Source organism: Ochotona curzoniae, unplaced genomic scaffold (genome assembly GCF_017591425.1).
Source record: "Ochotona curzoniae isolate NIBS_2020 unplaced genomic scaffold, NIBS_Ocur_1.0 scaffold_2453, whole genome shotgun sequence".
NCBI classification, from domain to species: domain Eukaryota; kingdom Metazoa; phylum Chordata; class Mammalia; order Lagomorpha; family Ochotonidae; genus Ochotona; species Ochotona curzoniae.
In genome coordinates this window covers 9,882,890-9,903,616 of record NW_024467094.1, presented here as the reverse complement: position 1 = coordinate 9,903,616, position 20,727 = coordinate 9,882,890, and the positions used below count along the sequence as shown (strand labels likewise).

The window sequence follows — 20,727 nt, the reverse complement described above, 5'->3', positions numbered from 1 at the left end:
AAGTATTTAAGAGAACAATGAATAGTTTCAAACCCACTGCCACTAATGTGATCATCTCAGAGAACAAACAAGCCTATGGGAAGCAGAAGCCCAAATCTAATTTTCTGGGGTAAATCTTACAGGGAACATGAATTTTTAAAAACACGCACTCTTGGTACAGACATCAGAAGCAGTGGTTAAGACATCACTTGGAATGCTGGCACGCCGTGTCACAGCGCCTGGGTTTGAGTCACAGTTCCTTTCCCAATTCTGGCTGCCTGCTACTGCATATCCAGCAAAGCATCAACTAATAACTCAAGCTCTCTCTTGCCACCTACATGAGATCCCAGACTGTACCCCAGGTCCTGACTTCAGCCTGGCCCAGCCCATGCTATTGTGGGCATTTGGGGAGTGAACAACCACACAGATGATCTATTTCTCTCTCCCTTTGTTTCTCTCTCCACCTTTCAAATAAAACAAAAATTAAAACATGGACTCTTCAAATAAGGAAGATTCCACAAAGAAAACAAACATTGTGTGACCACTAAAAAAAGCTACAGGGCCTTATGCCATAGCCTAGCGGCTAAAGTCCTCGCCTTACATGAGCTGGAATCCCATATGGGTGCTGGTTCTAATCCCAGCGGCCTTGCTTCCCATTCAACTGTCTGCTTGTGGCCTGGGAAAGCAGTCGAGGACGGCTCAAAGCCCTGGTACCCTGCACCCGTGTGGGAAAAGAGGCTCCAAGCTCCTGGCTTCAGATCAGTGAAGCTCTAGCCATTGTGGTTGCTTGGGAAGTGAACCAACGGCCGGAAGATCTTCCTCTGTGTCTCTCATCTCTGTATATATGACTTTCCAATAAAAACAAAAACAAAAACAAACTATAATAATGTCCTGATGATTTTTCCTAAGACATGATACCTACAATCTTGGAAAGGTGGATATACAGAGAGGAGAGACAGAGAGGAAGATCTTCTGTCCGACAATTCACTCCCCAAGTGAGCGCAACGGCCGATGCTATGCCGATCCGAAACAAGGAGCCTCTTCTGGGTCTCCCACACGGGTGCAGGGTCCCAAAGCCCTGGGCTGTCCTCGACTGCTTTCCCGGGCCACAAGCTGGGAGCTGGAAGGGAAGCGGGGCTCCTGGGATTAGAACCGGCGCCCATATGGGATCCCGGGCGTGCAAGGCGAGGACCTTAACCACTGCGCCACCACGCCAGGCCCAATACCTACAATCTTAAGCCTCCATTGAGGACCAAGAAAACCGCATTATTCTACGTGAAACCTTCCTGACCTCCAGGGGCACAATGCTGGCCTTAATAAAGGCTGGGACAAGAAAGAAAGACATTTCAAGACAGCCAAGAGAAACCCTAGAAGACCTTGAGAGAGAGAGACGGGCCTCTCCCCGGCAGGGGCTCCGCCGGCCCCTTTCAGGCTCCTTCAATGGCCCCCGCGGGGGGAGGCTCACACACGGGAGGACGGCCCAGCCCATTCTCAAAAACAGAACTGAAAAGGAATGGAAATATATCCCAAAATAAGAGAGCAGGGACAAAGGTTTGAATAACGTAACACGTGAAACGGGCATACCCAATCTGCACAGGGAAACAGCAGTAAAAGCCAAGTTTCCCTATCTCGTTAGTCTTGAAAGACTGGAGGGGAGGGAGAGTGGGTTGGGAGAACAGGCTAAGAAATTCGCTATATTTCTTACTCAGATCAGTAAGGGTAGGCACTTGGTCCAGTGGTTAAGATGCCAATTAAGACGCTCCCATCAAAAGCACCTGGGTTCATGCCAAGCTCTGATCTCCTGCAGACCTTGGCAGGCATCAGTGATAGCTCAAGTTTTGGTTCTTGCTACACATGTGGGAGAGCTGGACGGGGTTCCAGGCTCCCAGCTTAAAACCTGGCCCAGCCCCTACTGTTGCAACCATTTAAGGAGTTAGCCAGGCATGGACGCACTCCCATTCTGTTTGTTTTTCAAAAAAAAAAAAAAGCTTTAAAAAAATGTGAATTCCACTAGTGGGAGAAACATCGATTTTTTTATTAACTACCCCCCACTGTCCCAGGTCAAACTGAGGTGCAGCTCATCCAAGACCTACCTTTCTGCTCTAGGATGATGGATACCACATCTGGATGGTTATAGGCAATCGCCATGTGCAGTGGTGTCTGCAGAGAGACACTGTCAATGGAGCCAGCCTGGGACTCCTTTGGCAAAGGCAGAGCCTCCTCTGTCTGCAGGTTGGGGTTGGCACCTTGCTGCAGGAGCTCTGCCGTGAGGTTGGCCAGGCCATGCCGACATGCGGTGTGCAGTGGGGTTTCTCCCTGAGTGGAAACAAATGACCCAAATCTGAGCACATAGGGCAAGGAGTTTCCTTCTCAAAGGATGGCAGCGCAGCTGGAACTCGGGGCCCATTCTGTCACCAGCTGACCTCTGGGACTCTTGTTCCTTTTCCCTGAGGCCACCAACACTGTGGGTTCTTTCAGTGCCTTTCCAACTGCCTTCTTCATGCCCTGGCTTACCACTGTGTCTCCCCCAAGACACTGCCTGAACCACCCTTTGCTTTGTTTTCATTATTGTCTTTCTAATCATAAAACATATTACGTGTTATTATAATACAACAATTTTTATGTGTTCACAAAATAGACCCTACAGAAAGCTGGAAGAACTTGCAAGTTAGAGACCCAGAAGTCAGCACATTTAGCACTGTGGGTTGTCCCTTCTCTTTATCCACCTTCTAACATCTGCTCGTATCAATTTCATCTTCACCTTGTTTCCCCACTTTTAAAAATAAAAAGTTTTGATTGGCATCACAGGCATCTTATTCGATATTCAAAATGCACAAAAACATGAGGCCGATAGAAACCACTTCCCACCCCTGGTTTCCAACAGCTAATTCACCCTCTCCTGAAAGATCCATTTACACTGGTTTTATGCTTTGCTCCAACACCATAACATGAACAGAAAAACATACAAATACATCTGTGTGCACATGCAAGCTTATGTATGCCTGTATACAAAGATGAGATTTCTTCTCACTTAAATACATGGAAGGAAATGCAAAATATTGATCTATATATATAAACATATATTGCTCTAGCAAAATTACACATCATTATCACTGAAAAGTCAATAGCTGTTACTGTGAAAAACAGCAAGATCCTAATTCCTTTTTCTTAAAAAACAATTCTCCTTGGGGCCCGGCGCGATGGCACAAGTGGTTAAGGTCCTCGCTTTGCACACCCGGGATCCCATATGGGCGCCGGTTCTAATCCCAGCAGCCCTGCTTCCCATCCAGCTCCCTGCCTGTGGCCCGGGAAAGCAGTTGAGGACAGCCCAGGGCTTTGGGACCCTGCACCCGCGTGGGAGACCCGGAAGAGGCTACTGGCTTCGGATTGGCATAGCATTGGCCCGTTGTGCTCACTTGGGGAGTGAATCATTGGACGGAAGATCTTCCTCTCTGTCTCTCCTCTCTGTATATCCACCTTTCCAATAAAATAAATAAATAATAAAAATAAATCTTAAAAAGAAAAAACAATTCTCCTTTCCCACAGGGAACCATTTTTAGTTTTGTCAGCTTGGTATCTGTAACCTCCATATTGTTAGTGTTAAACATATATATATATATATATATTTATATATATATATTGGGCCTGGTGCAGTGGCCTAGCGGCTAAAGTCCTCGCCTTGAATGCACCAGGATCCCATATGGGCACTGGTTCTAATCCTGGCAGCTCCACTTCCCATCCAGTTCCCTGCTTGTGACCTGGGAGGGCGGGTGAGGATGGCCCAAAGCCTTGGGACCCTGCACCTGCATGGGAAACCTGGAAAAAATTCCTTGCTCCTGGCTTTGGATCAACGCAGCACCAGTCGTTGCGGTCACTCAGGGAATGAATCATCAGACAGAAGATCTTCCTCTCTGTCTCTCCTCCTCTCTGTATATCTGACTTTGCAATAAAAATAAATCTATATTAAAATGTAAAGGTATATTTATATATTTGAAAAGCAAAGTGACAAAGAAAGAGAATCGTTCATCTACTTATTCACTTCTTTTTCACTGTGAATTTATCAAGTGCATTCTCCCCCTCGCCCTGACATGCATCCTTCCATCACCACCACATTCTCCCCACAGCAAGAGAGCATCTGTTATGGTCACTGCCTTCAACTAAGTTCTGCTTGGGCCCAGCTTTTGTCCAATCTTTCTTCTTACACATCTTCACTGGGTATGCTTCTCTACTCCCATGGCTTCTACCAGTATCAACAAGCAGGAGCCTCTTAAAACCCAGGTTTCTAGCCCAAAAGGATCCAGTCCAAACATCTTAAAGCCATCTGAGGCCCTTCCACAGTGCAGCTCAGTTGTTTTCAGTTCAGGTCCCCCTGTGCTCCTTCACCTCAAGTTTCACCTTGTTTTGTTATAAAGATAGGTATCACAGCAACAAATGACAAATAAAACCATCTGGTAGATGTGAACTCTAGGGAGGATCTGTGAAAGTCAGGAGACAATAAAGCACATCTCTAGGAGAAATTAATAAAGAAATTAATGAGAAACAGAACAACACACAGAGAAAGAAACACACAATGGTAGGAGCAAAGTCACAGAGCAGACGAGGGCGAAGAAGCAGGGCTGTAAAGAGGAACCATGTTCTAGTGGATAGAGGGGCTCCCCAGGCCTCCCCGCACGACGGGAAGCCACGTGGGAGGCCAGTCAGTGGACTGAAGGGAGGGCAAGGATGCCTCTGCCTTTACCACGATATTAGACTGCATGGTGTATTGTACATCCTACCCTGACACACGGCCCAGACAGTGCGAATGACACATTCTAGAACTATCACCATCCTTTGTGAGCCTCTTATAACCTCAGAGTGACTTACACATGAGGAAGACGCCTATTTAATCGTAACAGGACTGTTGCTTCTAGGTCCACTGGGACAACTAAAAGGGATTCTTTCCTTAAAGCCTCCTCCAGCACAAGGTAATTACTTTTATTATTATTTTTTAAGTGGTCCTTAAGAACATCTTTCCAATAACTAGCACTTAATAGCTAATGTCTCAGGATCTATGCTAACAATAGTTCTATAATTTCTTTTTATCTTAACCATATTTTATGAAATCAGTATTAGCCCCATTTATAGATAAGAAAACAGAAATCAAAAATTTAAGGATTATAGGGAGGAAATGAGAGAGGTGGCAAACCCAGTCATGCCCAACTCCAAGACCGCATTTTTAGCCATTACATCTGCCTTCTACCTTGTTAGCTGCAATACACACTAATGAGCATTCATAAAGTAAAACCTTAACAGGGAAAAATGTGCCTGAGAATCGGCATGTTGTTCTAGTAGGTTTTTACATTCACGTGTGCTAATCTCAACCAGAGTAGCCAGTCCTAGGAATCTAATTATGGATTTGAAGACAAGTACTTGGCAAATGGGTACTGAACGAAGTGATCAACCAGTAGTGCAGGACACACAAAAATGTCTCACTCTAGTTTTTAAATATACAAGCATATCGTTGTGACAAAAGCTGATGAGGGAAAAAAAAAAGGAATCTTCATTTTGTTTCTACCCAGCCAGTACCAACACTAATACCTAGTCCCAAACTATGCCCCACAGCTGCCCTGTCAGACTCACCCACTTGTTTCTGTGGTTGACATGGGCACCATTGGTTGCCAGGAAAAGAGCTGCTGCCTCATTTCCTGCTCCAGCTGCGCGCTGCAGTAAACAATTTCCTGGAAGAAAAATGGGCAAGTTTATTCTTCTATGTGCATGGAAATTATGTCCACAGCATCTACTCCTCCCACCACCTGGCTATGGAAACACACATCAAATGCACCAATTATTTCAGTCCGCACTGTTGATGGACAAAGACACCGTGGAAGATCTGGTTTGGAACCCGTTAGCACCAGAGTTACACCTCCCAGCTGCAGCTGGGAGACATCAAGATTCCAGAACAGTGCTGTTACTACAGTCATGGATGGGATGGTTCCATTGTGCCAGTGTGGCCTGAACACTATGTAACGTTTTAGGGTATCCTTGGCTTTCGCGCACCACATGCCAGTGGGACCTCTGAATGTGTCATAATGAAAATGTCAATAGGTAGTGCCAAATATCCTGGCAAAAACTGCTCCTTGCTGAGAACCACTGGGCTGGATCATTTTGAAGGCACTCTGAGCCAAGTTCAATCAAAACAAAGGCCCTTACATACTTCACTTTCATTCCTAGGGTCAAAAATATGTTTGCTCCTACCACAGAAACACTTTACTTACTACTGTCACCCTTTTTAAATAAAAATCTTGGAAAGAAAAAAGTATTTTTATTCTTAACATGCTTTTAGCCTTGGAACAGTGCTCCTCAATCTTCCGAAACTCCTTTCCAAAAATTAACATCAGATCTCACGTTCTACAGCTATGCCATGTGGAAACCCAAGGGGTGGAAAAAAAAAAAAAACAGGACTGAAGACAAGGGAGAGAAATAGGACACTCTGATTCAACATGCTTCCTTTGTCCTCAAAGAAAGTGGTTTCACCCTTAGTGAACAACCATTTTTTCTTGAAACAGGTCAAATACCACCTGAAATTATAACAATTTTTATTTGAAAGGCAGAGTTACAGAGAGAAGGAAAGTGAGAGAGGCAGAGAGAGATTTCATCCTCCAGTCCATTCCTCTAATGGCCACAACAGTCACAGCTGAGCTGATTCATAGCCAGGAGTTTCCTCCCAGTCTCCCATTTAAGTGTAGTGATCCAAGGACTTGAGCCATCCTCTGCTGCTTTCCCAGGCCATAAGCAGAGAGTTAGATGGGAAGTACAGTAGCTGGGACTTGAACCAGTGCCCATATGAGATGCAGGCACTGCAGGTGGAAGCTCAATTTACTATGCCATGGTGTCAGTCCATGGTCTATGATTATTAAACATCACTGTTAAGAACACGTGGACTGGGGCTTTTGCCTCATAGTCCAGCTTATGACAGATACTGCAGTGTCCCAGTTACTCCATTTCCAATCCAGATCTCTGCCTATGTCCTGAAAAAGCAGAGGATGGTGACACAAGTCTATGGGCCTTTGTGTCTATGAAGGAGATCCAACAGAAGTTCCTAGCTACTGGTTTCAGAACAGCCCAGCTCTTCCCACTGTGGCCATTGAGAAGTGAACCAGCAACTGAAAAATCTCTTTGTCTCTCCTTCTCTCTCTGTAAACCTGCTTTTCAAACAAATAACTTAAAAAAAGAGAGAGAGAGAATCAAGATGCTTATTCAAAATTCTTAAAAACTCAGTAACATACTGTGTGTTCAAAGTTTTGGTAAAAGCATTACACAGGGCTGGAATGGTGGCACAATGGCTAATTCCTCTTGCAAGCACCAACATCCCATATAGGTGCCAGTTCGTGTCCTGGCAGCTTCATTTCCTGTCTGCACCCTGCTTGTGGCCTAGGAAGGCAGCAGAGAATGGCCCAAAGCCTTGGGGTCCTGCACCCATGTGGGAGACCAGAAAGAAGCTCCTGGCTTTGGATAAGCTCAGTTCCAGCTGTTGCAGCCATTTGGGGAGTGAACCAGCAGATCGAAGAACTTTGTCTCTCTGTATAAATATGTCTTCACAATGGACAGGGCCCCAAATGCTGTTTTGGCTCTTGGCCACTCCATTTCCAATTCAGCTTCCTTCAGCTGGGAATGCAACTGAAGATGCTCCAAAGTGCAGGCCACTGCCATTCAAGTGAGAACCTTGGGTGGGAGTTCTCACCTCCTGGCGTCAGACAGGCCCAGGGAAGCCCTGGTTGTCACAGCCATCTGGAGAGTGAGCCACCAGGTGGGAGATCTCTTTCTCTGTTTCTCTCTCCTGTCAGCCTGCCTCTTAGATAAATAAAGCTTTAAAACAAGAGAAAACAAAAATGCACACAAGCATTTCATGGAACCACTCGATCCCAGCTCATCCCTCGGGGGCCTATTCTGCTTCACCTGTCAGTGCATCAGGTGCGTCGGTGTTGCTGCCACATTGGATGAGCCTGGCGGCAAAGCTGTTCTCATCAAAGGAGGTCCCATTAACCACAGGCACATCCTCAAAGGGGTTCACCGACTGGTCAGAAGACACAGTGATGTACTGCACCGCCAGCCACAGGGCCGTGCTGCCCTCGTGGTCTTTTAGTTCCAGGTCTAACCTGAAATGAAAAGGTAGCATGAATGCACCAGAAATTTTCAGCTACTTTGTGCTGCCAAAATCCTCACTGTTTATTTGCACTTATTAAAGCCTGTTAACACTAACAGCCGTTTAAAAAGGACCATCTTCCCGTCACGACCCCACGCTCACATTGCTCCCCCACTCTCCCTTCACGACCCCACCCTCACATTGCTTTCCCACGCTCAGGCTGCTCTACATACTGTTTACAGAGCAGCAGCTGATTGAACACCTGCTCGTTCCTGGCCCGGATGGACACGTGCAAAGGAGTCCTGCAGAATGAGAACAAGAGGTGTCAGCAAGGACAGGTCAGGCTCAGGACTGCCCACAACACAGCACAAGCAGAATCCCATGTGGAATTACCAGCAAGAAGAAATTAAGCATTTCTGCCACAAGTAATTTTCTAAAACAGACTAAACTTTAAATAAGAAAGCAGACTTCCTTATATATGACCATTTATTCAGTGGCCAAAAACACACAATAAGCAAAGAAAGACATCTTAGTCTCCAATTCAATCCTTATCCTTTACTGAATGTCCATATGCTAATCCTTTTAAGAGCAAGCTTTGCCCACCTACCTACCTGCCACTAATTCAGAAATGTTTTTCTTTCCCCAAATTTTCCGTTATACTCTAACACACACAGAGTAGCAACTGCTAAAGGTTCAGTAAGTAGCAGGTAACTCCTGATCACTGTTTTTACTCTGCATTCAAGTACCCTAAAGCAGCTGGCCTTGCAGAGCACTAGACCTTCAAGCAAACAATCAACTGGGGAAAGTATATGCAACCTTTTGGGAAATATGGTAATTTGCACTTGCTTTCAAAGGACCACAAGATCACCTGACCTAATCAAGGACTTTATCCATCACCTGAATCCACCTTCCTACCCTTACAACCAAACTTCACAGAACTCTTTTTTTTTTAAAAAAAGATTCATTTTTATTAGAAAGGTGGATATACAGAGAGGAAGAAAGAGAGGAAGATCTTCTGTCTGATGGCTCACTCCCAAAGTGACTGCAACGGCTGGAGCTGAGCCAATCCGAAGCCAGGAGCCAGGAACTTTTTCCAGGTCTCCCACACGGGTGCAGGACCCCAAGGCTTTGGGCCATCCTCGACTGCTTTCCCAGACCACAGGCAGATAGCTGAATGGGAAGCGGGGCCGCTGGGATATGAACCGCTGCCCATATGGGATCCCAGCACGTTCAAGGTGAGGACATTAACTACTTACCCTATCCTGCTGGACCCCAGAAGTCTATTTTTTGACAGGGTTCCAAAAACATACAATACTGAGCTGTGGGTCCCACCTGTAGTTGAGTCAGGTGGCTGAAGTACTATCCCAAAGACAAACAGCCCTTCTTTAGCTCCTGAACTACAGCAACCCTTAGCTAAAGATTTCCAGGAAAGCACGAAAAAAACCAGTTAAGTGCTGAAAAACACTTGAAGGGCTGGGCTGTGGACAATCAAAGTAGGAGTTCCAGGACAAGCACTTAAATGTCCTCAAAATCAAGATGCCTGGTCCCACATAGGAATACCTTGGTTCGATTCCTAGTTCCAGCTACGTGCCAACACAGACAGACCCTTGTAGGTAGCAGTGATGCATCAAGTAACTGGGTCCTTGCCACCCACATGGAAGAACTGGGTACAGTTCCCAGCTCCTGGCTTTAGCCTGGTCCAGTCTTGGCTGTTGCAAGCACTTGAGGAGTGAAGTGATGGATACAACTCTGTCTCTGAAATAAATATGGGTCAGTGGGTACTTCTTCAAAGTCTCAGAATGCTAAGAAATGCTGAAAGCAGGATACCATGGAGGACCTAACTGGATGGTCACTTTGGCTCAGTCTGCACAAGGACAACAGAAGCTGCTTACAAATTTATAGACTTCACTCACGCAGCATGGAAACATTTCCCACAAATGTCTCTGGGCTTAGCCGTGATGCTCACTTGCATTGTAAGTCTGTATTTCTGACTTCAATAAGACCAGATTGCTTAATCCCAAAAAAGTACGAAATCCCTGAATGCCAATTATGTGGCACGACAAAACAAGCTTCTGGGAATGGTATGAAGGGCACTTACCTGCCTCTACTGTCCTGCATATTGGGATTGGCACCAGCCTGGAGCAGAGCCTCAGCAATCTGTGCCATCTCAGACATCACATCTGTTGAGTGTTTCTTTGAACTGTACAATGCCACAAGGTGCAACGGTGTCTCCTGGGCACCCAACGTAGCAGCATTGACACGGGCCCCATTCTTAATAAGGAAGGTGGCAGCAAAGAGATCTCCTTGAAAAGAAACAATGGAAGAAATGGTGGCAAAAGTGTGACAACTCTCACAGGGCTTCCTCAGAAGGCGGCAGTCAAGAATCACAAACTTGGGGCAACTACGTGTGTTGGAAGAAACCTCGAAGGACACTGAAGGTACAACTTATCACCAAGATCATAGAACTGCACACTCCAGTTAGTTAAAGCCTTGTGTTTGGGGTAGCTGTCTGACATAGTAGTTGAGAAAACCTGGGTCTTTTGAGTCCTGGCTGTGCTACCAACTCCAGCTTAATCTGTAATGAACACCCTGGGATGCACCAGTGATGGCTCATGTAATTGGGTACCTACAAAAGGGACCTGCATTGCATTCCTGCCTCCTATCTCTGGCCTTGGTCTAGTTCTGGCTGTTATAGGCACCTGGGAAGTGAAACAGCAAATAGGAGCCCTCTCTCCCACTCTTTCAGATTCTCTAATACACACACACACACATATACATTAAAAAAAAAAAAACATCTCATGAGCCAGCATGTTGGTGCAGTGGGTTAAGTCACCATCTAAAATACTGGCAACCCACATGAGTCCTAGTTCAAGTTTCAGCTGCTCCACTTTCAATTCAACTCCCTGCTTGACACACCTAGAAAAACAGCCAAAGACAGTTCAAATACGACCACCCACCTGGGAGACCGGGATGGAATTCCAGGCTACTGGCTTCATCCTGGCCCAGTTCCAGCCATAGCAGCCATTTGGGGAGTGAACCAGGAGATGGAACATCTTTTTCTCTTTCTAGTATCAATCTGTCTTAGAAAAAAGGCAAGCAACTTGTGTGTGTGTGTGTGTGTGTAAAAAACCAGCTAAAGTGGTTACTTGGAGGATGACAGTGACAGACCAATTCAACTCACTGTAAGATTATGGAGTAAAGGTCACTCCTCATTGAATTTAGTTCCATTCATAACTTAAAACAGGCAAAAATACTAGAAATTGGGCCCGGCGGCGTGGCCTAGCGGCTAAAGTCCTCGCCTTCAATGCCCCGGGATCCCATATGGGCACTGGTTCTAATCCCGGCAGCTCCACTTCCCATCCAGCTCCCTGCCTGTGGCCTGGGAAAGCAGTGGAGGATGGCCCAAAGCTTTGGGACCCTACACCCGTGTGGGAGACCCAGAAGAGGTTCCTGGCTCCTGGCTTTGGATCGGCATAGCATCGGCCATTGCGCTCACTTGGGGAGTGAATCATCAGATGGAAGATCTTCCTCTCTGTCTCTCTTCCTGTCTGTATATCTGACTTTCCAATAAATAAATAAATCTTTAAAAAAACAATACTAGAAATTTAACAGTTCTTATCTCCCAAACCCAAACCCAAGACAATCTCCCCAAGTTGATCTGCTGGTACCAGGACAGCTGAGTGTAATTCTGAGATTTGCTGGTGCTCACGGGTGGGATGCCAGGTTGCTGAAAGTGCCTCAGGACTTACTCCACGTAAGGATCAGGGAGTGGGAGCTTAGCCTAGAGGTGAAGATGCCCTTGCTTCATATCACAATGCATGGCTCTGATTTCCCTACTACTACTGCCTGCATCCAAGGTAAGGACTTCAGCCACTAGGCTTATCACGCTGGGCCCTAAATAAAAGTAAGTCTTAAACAAAAACTTTCAAGTAAGGTTACAAGTAAAATTTAAGCCTACTGTCCAATTTAATTGTTCAGCAGCTCAATAGACTAATAGCTCAAGTCAAAGTATAAAACGTGGGTTTAGATCTGTGTTTTTGCACTCCTTTGGAAGAGGAGGTGAAACCAGCAGGGCATCCACCCACCAGCAGGTGACCAGAGCGCTCAGGACACTACTGACACAGCTGCTCGCTGTACCAACAATCCAGCAAGGGAGAAGCAACTCTCACTTCTCACTGCAGAGGGGGAAAAGCAGACAGCTGTCCAGTGACTGTCCAAGGCCAGAGTGTACCAGGTGAGCCAACACTCACATCCTGACACATCCAAGCTGCAAAGCCAGTGCTCTGTCCACCCTACAATGCCACTCTAAAGTCAACAACCAGACCCTGCACGGTAGCCTAGTGGCTAAAGTTCTTGCCTTGCTGGTTCATAACCTGGCAGCCCTATTTCCCATCCAGCTCCCTGCTTGTGGGCTGGAAAAGCACCTGTACCCACATGGGAGACCTGCAAGAAGCTCCTGGCTCTCAGCTTTGGATTAGCCCAACTTTGGCCATCGCGCCCACTTGGGCAGTGAACCAGCAAATGGAAAATCTTCCTGTCTCTCCTTTTCTCTGCAAGTCTGACTTTCCAGTAAAAATAAATAAATAAATCTTTAAATGAATAAATAAAGTCAGCAACCATCAAATCATTGTGCCAACACATTAATCCACAGGACTGCAGGCAGTTGATACATACAGAGCAGAAAATCATGTCATCTTAAAGGCAGCACAAAAATTGTACCATCAATTCTTGGCAATTCTTGTAACTAAGCAATCATCAAAATATTTAATAATGCATCAAAGATGTTTTTGCATCAACCATATGAATTTAACTCCAAGAGGAAAGAAACATAATCTCAAGACTGTTTTTTTAGTAACAAGTATATCTGTTTCCAAAATAAACATCTCAGACAATAACCAGAGTAGGAAAGAGCAATTCCCTTTGCAGTCGAAACCGTCCCCCTCACGGCCCGCCCAGCGGGCGGCGGACGGGCCTGGAGAGCACAGAGCAGAGCTGCGGCACATGTACTGCTCTGAACAGTGGTATACGCTAAGGATTTCCGACTCCATCATGAGCAAAATTTTCCTCTCCTGCAGCCAGCAAGCCCAACCCTCTCAACACATGCCTAGGATGCCTGCATTAGAACCTGTGCCCATAAAGGGCAAAGCCACAGCTACAACAGAGCCACTTCTCGAAGCAACTGCATTCCACTGACGACCTGTGAATCCAACAGTGCAGCAGATGCACAGCAGGATAACTCTGCATCATCAGAAAGGGAGAATAACACAGGCTGAAGATGTGCTCAAATAGGGCATGGGATCGTGCTGGCCACATGGAAACGAAACAGCGGCCAAGGCCAAGTACTCCAGTCAGAGCGACTCTCCTTCTACTAAATGAGGTCTTGGAGTTTGTGATGGAGGCTTTCGTTTCACTCTGGAACTCTACAGCTCTAAATTTCATTGACAAAAACGAGGTGGGCGGGGGGGGTAGCAGAGCCAGCTACCCATCACTTGCAACACCACCATCCCATGCTAGAGCGCTGGTCCAAGGGCTGGCTGCTCCCACACAATGTGCTGGGAAGGTATCAGGTCACGGCTCAAGTGCTTCAGCCCCTGTCGCCCAGGTAGGAGATCTGTATGGGGTTTGGGCTCTGAGCTTCAACTTGGACAAGCTTATGGTGTTGTGACCATTTTGGGAGTGAATCAGCAGATGGAAGTTCTCTCCTTCTTTCGGTCTCTCCCTTTCAAATAAACATATATAAATATTTTTAATGAGAGGTAGGCATCTGACACAAGGCCATGAGGGGTTCAGACGCACATATGGAACAGCAGTGTGGAGAACCTGAGTTCTAGTTCTGGCTCAGCTCCTGATGTCAGCTTCCTGCTAATGCACGCCCAGGCAGGCAGCGGGTAACGGTTCAAGTAGTTTGGGTCCCTGCTACCCAGCTGCAAGATGCATGATTTAATTCCCAGCTCCAGATTTTGGCCTGGCCATTACCTGTTATTACGTCATTTGGGGAGTGAATCACTGGATGTGAGATCTCTTTTTCACTCTGCATTTCAAAAACAAAAATGGTGACCAGTGTGTTGGCACAATAGGCTAATCCTCTGCCTACTAGCATCCGCATCCCATAGGGGTGCTGGTTGTAGTGCCAATTACCCCACTTCTGATCTAGATCCCTGCTTATGGCAAAAACAGTAAAATAAATCTTAAAAAAAAAAAAAGAGCTCTCTTTCTCTGATTCTCCTCTGCTCTCTATCATTGCCTTTCAAATTAAGCATTATAATAATTAACTAAAAACAACTTTTCCTCCATGTGCCAGGCTTTTTAGATTTATTTTCACTGGAAAGTCAGATATACAGAGAACAAAAGACACAGAGAGGAAGACCCTTATCCGCTGACTCACCCCCTCAAGTGGCCACAGCTGAGCTAATCTGAAACCAGGAGTCTGAAGCCTCCTCCAGGTCCCCCATGCGGGTACAGGGTCCCCAACTCCAGTCCATCCTGAACTGCTTTCCCAGGTCACAAGCAGGGAGCTGGACCTGAAGTGGGGTCGTCGGGACCAGAACCAGTACCCACATGGAATCCTGGCACATGCAAAGCAAGGACTTCAGACGCTTGGCTATTGCGCCCAATCCATGCCATGCTTCTGGAGTCCCTGCTGCCACCGTGAAGAGCCAATGTAACAAGGCATGGACGACAGCGTTTCAATCCCTCTTTCGACCAAGTGATCTCAAATTCTAAATCCCGTAGGCTAAAAAGTCAGATACAGAAAGTATACACGAACTTTCAGGGACACGGGGAGTATCTAAAATCACTTGGGTAAAAATCCCATTACTTGAAAAGAAAACAGCACAAAATCCATGTCTTCCTACCTCTTTGGATTCCTTTATGTAACAAGCTCCAGCCATTCTTGTCTACCATGTCCACATCCGCTTTATGGCTAACCAGCGTCGTGGCAATACTCTCCAGGCGCCGTGAAAGGGCCAGATCTAACGCCAGGTCTCCATTGTGATCCGCTTCATTCAGCTTCCCAGGGAGCTGTGCAGAGAAGTTTCTCCATCAGCAGCCAGCCAGTGAAGAAGACAACCTACTTTCATTTCTCCCACCATGACCATGCTTGAATGCCAATACGTCCTACATGTCAAGTTTTCAGTGTGATGACATTTATTACTCCTCAAATTCAATTTCATTCATAAATTTTTTAAGCCTCCTCAGAACACAGACTGAATGAACAGAACAAAATAGACATAAGCAGCGCAAAACACAACATAAGAACCACAGGAGAAACGGAGACAGACTGCTGTCAAACACCATTGCCAAGGCAGAGGGTCAGAGAGCTTCACGGCAACCAGCCAATGTTTTTGTGAGATGCTGACGCTTAACCATCTAACTCCTTCTGGCATCGGAATGTCTCTCTACATCCAGAACATCTAGGACCCAACATACTTCAATCCCATCTGTCAAGAGCAACCACATTTCCTTAATTTAAGACAGTATGACAGGCTGAATAGCAGCCCCCAAAACCTATGCCGATGTCACCTTACAGAGCAAAATGCACTTTGCAGATGTGATTAAGGTCAAGGACCCTGAGATGGGAAAAGGATCCTGGATTACCCAGGAGGGATCAATCCATCTGCAAAGGGAAGACTCACAGGAGTTAACTCACAGTGCAGTGAGCTGAGCCGCTGCCTGGGCTGGCTGTTTACATCTCATACCAGAGCGCTGGTTCAAGTCTCTGCTCCTTGGCTTCTGGTTCAACATCCTACTGAAAGCATGGCATGTGGCAGCAAGTGACAGCTCAAGTCCCTGGGCTCCTACCCGCACAGATGACCCAGATGGAGTTCTGGGCGCCTGGCTTTGACCTGGCCCAATCCTAACTGTTTCTGTCATTATAAGAGAAAGAAACCTAAAAGCTGCAGAAAGATGTAGATGAGGGAAAACAAACAAACCACTGAACCAGGGAAGCTTAAAGTAGGAAATGGAGACACGACGTGAGAGCTGACCTGCCACTGCCAGCTCTGAAGAGGAGGGCAGGGGGCCATAAGCCAAGGAAATGTAGTGGCATCTAAAGCTGGCAACTGCCCTCAGCTGACAGCCTAGGGGAGATGAGGATCTGGGTTCCATTACCGCAAGAAACTAAATTCTGCCAACAATCCCAACTAGCAGGGTAGAGCTGCCGACTCCCTGATTTCAGTCCAGTGACACCTGTACTGAATTTATACCTACAAAACTGAGATAATATGTTTCTGGTTTTTTGTTTTGTTTTTTAAGCCCCTAAGTTTGTGGTAATCTTATGCAACAGGAAATTAAAACTAAGAGATTTTAGAACCTGCAAGTTAAGTTTTACTGGAACAGTTTCCTAAAAGTGGGAAGGGGCTCATGTTGTGATGCAGTATGCTAAACTGCTGTTTGAGGCACTGGCACCTCCACACAGATGTAAGTATGTATGGTTCAAGTCCCTGGTATTCTACTTTCAATCCAGCTCCCTGCTAATACACCTGGCAAAGTACTTGGGCCTCTGTTATCCATGGAGGAAACCAACATGGTGTTTGAGGCTCTGGACTTCCACCTGGCCCAGCCCCAGCTGTTGTGGACACTTAGGAAGTGAAAAGCAAGTTGAACGATTGCCTTATCTCCCTTGCTTTGTCAGAATGCTTTTCAAATAAATGTTTTAAAATAATAAAACCTTAAAAATTAAAATTTAGAAGTGGTTCTGGAATTGGGCAATGCATTGAGGCTGGAAAAATTCTGAGAACTGATTTTACAAAAAAGGACAGATTGCCTTGCGGAACTGGCAGTAGAAGCATGCACATTAGACTGTAGCAGTGGGAGCTCATAAGGAAGTAAGGAGCATCACACTGCACAGCTTTGGGAAGGGAATGAAAAACTGAAAAAGCATGGGCGGGCTAGTGGCTAGATCCCATGTGGGTGCTGGTTCATATCCTGGCTGCAGGATGGCTCAAGTCCTTGGGACCCTGCACCTGCATGGGAGACCCAGAAGAAGCTCCTGTCTCTTGGCTTCAGTTCAGCTCAGCTATGGCTGTTGCAGCCACTTGGGGAATGAACCAGCAGAGAGAAGACCTTTTTCTGTTTCTCCTTCTCTGTGATATTCCAATAAAAATAAATTCTTTAAGAGAGAAAAAAAAAAAAAAAAAAGAAGGCAAAGGCAAAGGAACAGCTACAATACCTGTGAATCCATTTCAATGAGATAAAGGAAGACCACATCTTCTCTCTCCACCTTGATCGCTTTATGTAACGGGTACTCAGTCTTGGATTTGATCATTTTGTATAATAGTTGGGCACTCATACTACTGAAGTCCTCCTTTCCTAAGTCATCCTAAGGATTAAAACAGATAGAACATATTAACAACAACACTAGTCATCATGCAACCCTCAGAATGCGTCAGACTCTAGGGTTGGCACCATGACACAGGTTAAGCCACTGATAACGATGCTGTCATCTGATGAGAGCCAGTTGGAGTCCCTGCTGCTCCACTTCTGATGCAGCTCTCTGCTAATGTGCCTGAGAAGGAAATAGCAAATGGTTCAAGTGTTTGGGACTTGACATCCACATGGAAGACCAGAATGGTGTACCCAGCTGCTGGTTGTGGCCTGGCTAAGCCCAGGCTGTTCTGACTGACAGTTTGCCTTTGGCATAAACACATAAAATAAACAAGGAAGAAAAGAGTCGGTTTCTAAATGATTTAATATTTTCCATATCCTTCCATTCTCACAAAAACCCTATCGGGTAGGTTATCTTACTATTCCTATTAACAAATGAGAAAGTGGTTAAATGACTTGGCATAGGTTCAAACAGAATGAATAGCCAAATTGTGACCTGGAACCTATAGGTCTCCCACCTGCGCCTGCGTCTGTCCCACAGTAACACTGCGGCACTTGAAGACGGCACAGCATGAGCAAAGCTGTAAGTGCAAGTAAAAGCAAGCTCAAGGCAGCAGGCTTTTGCAGACTCCTTTCTCCAACCCAACCTAAACAGCTACACCCGAGAAGAGGCAAAGCGATCCACCGCACTGAGGTATAGACCGCCTCGACTGTTGCAGTTATGCAGAAAGGTAAAGTACGAGAAGGACTACTGTTCTCTTTTTGATTCCTTAAAATCCAGTTCTCATAGACTTTTATCTGAAATTCTGAGCCTCTTCACAATGTACCAGTTCACACAATCCAGTTTACAAAACTCTAGCCTTAGCATTTAGAAAACACAAGAACAAATGAAATCAAAGGAGGCCAGTGCTCTGGCTCAACAGAATAACCCTCCACCAGCTAAAGCCAGCAACCCATATGGATGCCAGTTCATGTCCCAACTGTTCTGCTTCCCATCCAGCTTCCTGCTGGGAAAGCAATAGAGGACAGCCCAAAGCCTTGGAACCCTGAACCCACATGGGAGACCTGAAGAAGCTGCTGGCTTCAGATCAGCTCAGCTCTGGCCACTGCAGCCATTTTGGGGCAGTGAACCAGAAGACATAAAATCTTTCTCTCTCTGAATATCCTTTGTAAATCTGCCTTTCAAGTAAAAAATAATAATAATAATTTAAATCTTAAAAAAAAATGAAAGAAATGTAAAGACAATTCATTAAAATTCAAACTATCTAAGGAATTTGATACATTAGATTTAATAACGGCCTTTACCTGATTTAGAAGGCAAGGGAGAGCTCGGGGCTATAGCCTCCACATGAGGCCCTGCCAGCCCCACCCAAACCCAGACCTGAACTACCTCCTGCCCCTCCATGCTGCAAGCACAGGAGCAGCAGGCTCTCAGTGTTGAGACAACTTTCAGAGGTCACGAAGCCCAAGTGTTAACCCTTCAAGTGCAGAACCAGGACACTAGATGCCAAAGAGGCTGCTCACCAGGCAGCAGGTCCAGGTCCAGGCTCCCCTCTGTCTACACTCACTCACCCAGTGACTGGCAATGATTTCTGCACAATAGTTCATCAGGGTGCTGGCATTCAGTTCTTCCGCAGTCTGATAGAAGCAGATGCAATTCCTCACGTTCACCAGGGACATAACTCCCTTCTCACACCTGTAAGGGAAAATCAGGAAGGATCAGTATTATCAGGGAAAACCTATTTACAAGTGAGCAAACTGCAGCAACAATCCGTATGCTAGCTGGCTCTAAGGCTTAAGACTAGATGAGGTCATTATGAGTAAATTGTGACTGGTCTCCCATATTCTAAAAGTACCATAATTTATTACACAATTATATTGTTCAGTTTTGGTCAGACTCAAAACAATCTGTAAATAATCATGCTAAGCATAATATCTCAACTGCCTTCAGGGGAATCACAGGAAACTCACTGGTCACATACAAAGGTGAGTATAAAAATCTCACACACCAGAGCCAACTCTAGTCCTCTGCAGTCTGCCTGCACCACTCTACATGCAAGCAAGAGGGTCCAGTGAGGTTGTATGCCTCACAAATTAATGTCTCCACAGTAGTCTTCCCAAAAGATCAATTTACATAATAGATTTTACTGTATGTAATTCAATAAATCTAAATTTTAAAAACCTACTCAAAATATCTACTATATACATAAGAATTGAACTAAGACAAAAAAAAAATGGCCAATGGGCAGAGTCGAGTAATAACAAGATTATTTTGAAATCCCCAATAAGAGGAAGCCATGTATGACAGGGAAGAAAAAGCTGCACGTGGAAACAGGTTTCTGGTAGCAAAAGGCAAGCCCCACATCCCCACCTACAAGCAGCAGCACTGCCAGACCCAGGCTTCCTCCTCTCAGGACTCCTGGGGTCCTCAGACAGCCTGCCACTAAAGCAGGCCCCTGGGAGACAGCCAACCCCCCACACGGCCCTAGAAACCAGGTTCACTTCTAGGAGCGCCAACCAGGTGTAATGTGACTTCAGGAACAGTTCCTGACTTGCCACAGTTGCTTCTCCTAGCCCACAGCCCATCACAACAGCTTCTTTTTTCTAAAAACAATACTTATTTGAAAGGCAGAGTAACAGAGACAGGGAAAGATCTTCCACCTGCTGGCTTACTTCCCAAATGGCCACAATAGCTGGGTCTGGGCCAAGCCAAAGTCAGGAGCCAGAAATTCCATTCAGGTTTCCCACACATGTGGCTGGGACACAAGTATTTGAACCATCCTCTGCCATCTCCCAGGTGCACTGACAGGGAACTGAATGGGAACCGGAGCAGCCAGGACTTGAACTGGCATTCTCATGGAATGCTGACATCACAAGCACCGAGCTAAACTGGTGCACAAAGCCTTTTGTTAGATGAATGAAAACTTGGCCACACTTGAACACAGTCCCAAGTACCTAATGTAGACACTCCTGGATTGAGCTCCCTTTCCTGGTCTTCCCCTCCTTTAAGGCCTGCAGTTCTTTGAAAAGATGTGAAAACATGTAACATCACAACTACTACTAAGGGATTTCAGCACTACTATAAAGAAGAATAAAAGGTTAGCTGATAGCTGAAGTGGAGAGAGACCACAGAGTGGGAAGTAGCATAAGAAACGAGGAGGCTGTGAGGCACTTGGGAAGCACGAGGAACAAACAAAGCCTCGGGACAGGAGAATATCCTCTCCGAGTCCGCCAGGTGGCTCTGCAGGCATGCACTAACCCTAGACCGGGGCCAAGGTGCTTTTTAAAAAAATTCATTTTTA

The 20,727-nt window shown here is 45.9% G+C and overlaps 1 protein-coding gene across 4 annotated transcripts in view; it reads right to left on the bottom strand.

Moving 5' to 3' along the window:
* The window catches only part of ANKFY1 (ankyrin repeat and FYVE domain containing 1), a 71,049-nt gene that overhangs the window by 17,469 nt on the left and 32,853 nt on the right, over window positions 1-20,727 (bottom strand). For all 4 annotated transcript variants that reach the window (XM_041001570.1, XM_041001571.1, XM_041001569.1 and 1 more), the window contains 8 exons: window positions 18,998-19,121; window positions 17,271-17,420; window positions 14,956-15,121; window positions 10,200-10,404; window positions 8,335-8,403; window positions 7,915-8,114; window positions 5,599-5,696; window positions 2,073-2,295 (listed from right to left, as the gene is read on the bottom strand). In XM_041001570.1, the coding sequence (XP_040857504.1) occupies window positions 2,073-2,295; window positions 5,599-5,696; window positions 7,915-8,114; window positions 8,335-8,403; window positions 10,200-10,404; window positions 14,956-15,121; window positions 17,271-17,420; window positions 18,998-19,121 (1,235 nt within the window). The remainder of the gene's footprint in view (window positions 1-2,072; window positions 2,296-5,598; window positions 5,697-7,914; window positions 8,115-8,334; window positions 8,404-10,199; window positions 10,405-14,955; window positions 15,122-17,270; window positions 17,421-18,997; window positions 19,122-20,727) is intronic.